At 38.1% G+C, this 1,762-nt stretch overlaps 1 protein-coding gene across 1 annotated transcript; it reads right to left on the reverse strand.

The window, feature by feature from the left end:
• LOC102187321 (olfactory receptor 4F4) lies at window positions 214–1,256 on the reverse strand. Its single transcript, XM_005685436.2, has one exon. The coding sequence runs from the start codon at window positions 1,071–1,073 to the stop codon at window positions 309–311; it is 765 nt and encodes a 254-aa protein (XP_005685493.1). The 5' UTR covers window positions 1,074–1,256; the 3' UTR covers window positions 214–308.

The raw sequence follows: 1,762 nt of genomic DNA on the forward strand, positions 1-1,762 counted from the left end.
GTTTTACCCTTAGGACCATCCAAGAAGGCACAAGAGTGTACAGATGCTAACATATTTATGCCTTTAATTGTTAGGAGAATTAGTGAGATCATATTTTCAAAGTAAAATGTTAAGTTTGCCTCTGTATTAAAAAATATAACAAGATTGTCAAAGAATAAAATGAGGTTGTGTGTGTAAATATTCTTTGACAGTTGATACAGAATATGAAATGGAAGATATCATTTTTCATTAGATTTTCTAAATAACTTACTGATGCTATATAATATGTCATTATCTCAGATTAATCTTATGGATTAATTTTATGAGATCTAAGACTTTATCCTAGAATTGATATTCCATTTTCTCAGCCGTCTCATTGCAGTCTTCATGTCTTTGTTCCTCAGTGTGTATATCATTGGGTTCAATAAAGGAGTGACTACAGAATAAAAGACAGCAAGGAATTTATCTAATGACTTGATGGGGAATGGCCAGGCATAAATGAAGATACATGGTCCGAAGAACAGAAGAACTACTGTGATATGAGCCGTTAAAGTAGACAGAGCCTTGGATGACCTCTCTGAAGGGAGATGCTGGATGGTCACTAAGATGACAGTGTATGAGATGATTAGCAGAAAAAAAGAACACACAGTGAGCACACCACTGTTAGCAACGACCATGATATCCAACCTATAGGTATCTGTGCAGGCAAGTTTGATGACCCTAGGAAGGTCACAGTAAAAGCTATCTACCTCATTGGGACCACAGAAAGGTAAGTTCACTGCAAAGGCCAACTGGCTCACTGAGTGGAGGAAGCCAGTTCCCCATGCAGCAGCCACAAAGCCAGCGCATACATTGCCACGCATAACTGTAGTGTAGCGAAGGGGTTTACAGATTGCTACATATCTGTCAAAGGCCATGGCTATAAGGATCACCAACTCACTCCCACCAAAGAAATGAAGGAGAAATATCTGAGCAAGGCAGCCCTTGAACGAGATGACCTTACATTTACTGAAAAAATCAGCAATCATCTTGGGGGCTGTGACTGAAGACAGACACAGGTCAATGAGTGAGAGGTTGGCCAGCAGGAAGTACATGGGGGAGTGAAGGTGGGAGTCAGAAGCCACAGTTATGACAATAAGAAGGTTCCCGAACACAATTCCTACATAGAATACAAAAAAGAACACAACTAGGAAAATCTGGAGTTCCTGAGAATTGGAGAGTCCTAGAAAAATGAACTCAGTCACCGTGGAGTGATTTGTTTCACTTATTGATTCATTCCAGGAAATATCCTCTGTAGTTACCTTGAATGGAGTGAGAAGAAAGTCAGAAATATTATGTTCAAATTCAGAGCCCCATTTTGTGTCATTATGTTCACACTCATGATGACATTCTGTGCTTTGTTACATAAAGGAATTAAAAATGCCTACAATCTAAACTCAATTTTATCCCACACTCTTTGCCTGGATATGCTTATAGTCCAGTTGTCCAAGCTTTAGTGTTTCCATGTATGCTAGGCTTATTCCTAATAAAATGCTTTTTTCATGTTACCCTCTCTGCCAGATTAAATTTATACCCTCACCCTGCATTTATGTCCTTTTTCGCTGAACTCCAAAACAGGTCATATTCTGTGGACCATATTGTATCTCTTAAATACATACAAAACTCTATGATTGTCACATCTAAAAAGGGTTTTCATGACATGCATTTTTGAGAAGGTATTTTTAATAGCCTAATAGTTCATCACAACAATCTTGTATACAGTTATTGGAAACTTCTCTATTAA

This window comes from Capra hircus, chromosome 10 (assembly GCF_001704415.2).
Source record: "Capra hircus breed San Clemente chromosome 10, ASM170441v1, whole genome shotgun sequence".
NCBI lineage: Eukaryota > Metazoa > Chordata > Mammalia > Artiodactyla > Bovidae > Capra > Capra hircus.

Coding starts and splice junctions, on each gene's coding strand:
- LOC102187321 (XM_005685436.2), bottom strand. CDS start 1,073: ATGTACTTCCTGCTGGCCAACCTCTCACTCATTGACCTGTGTCTGTCT.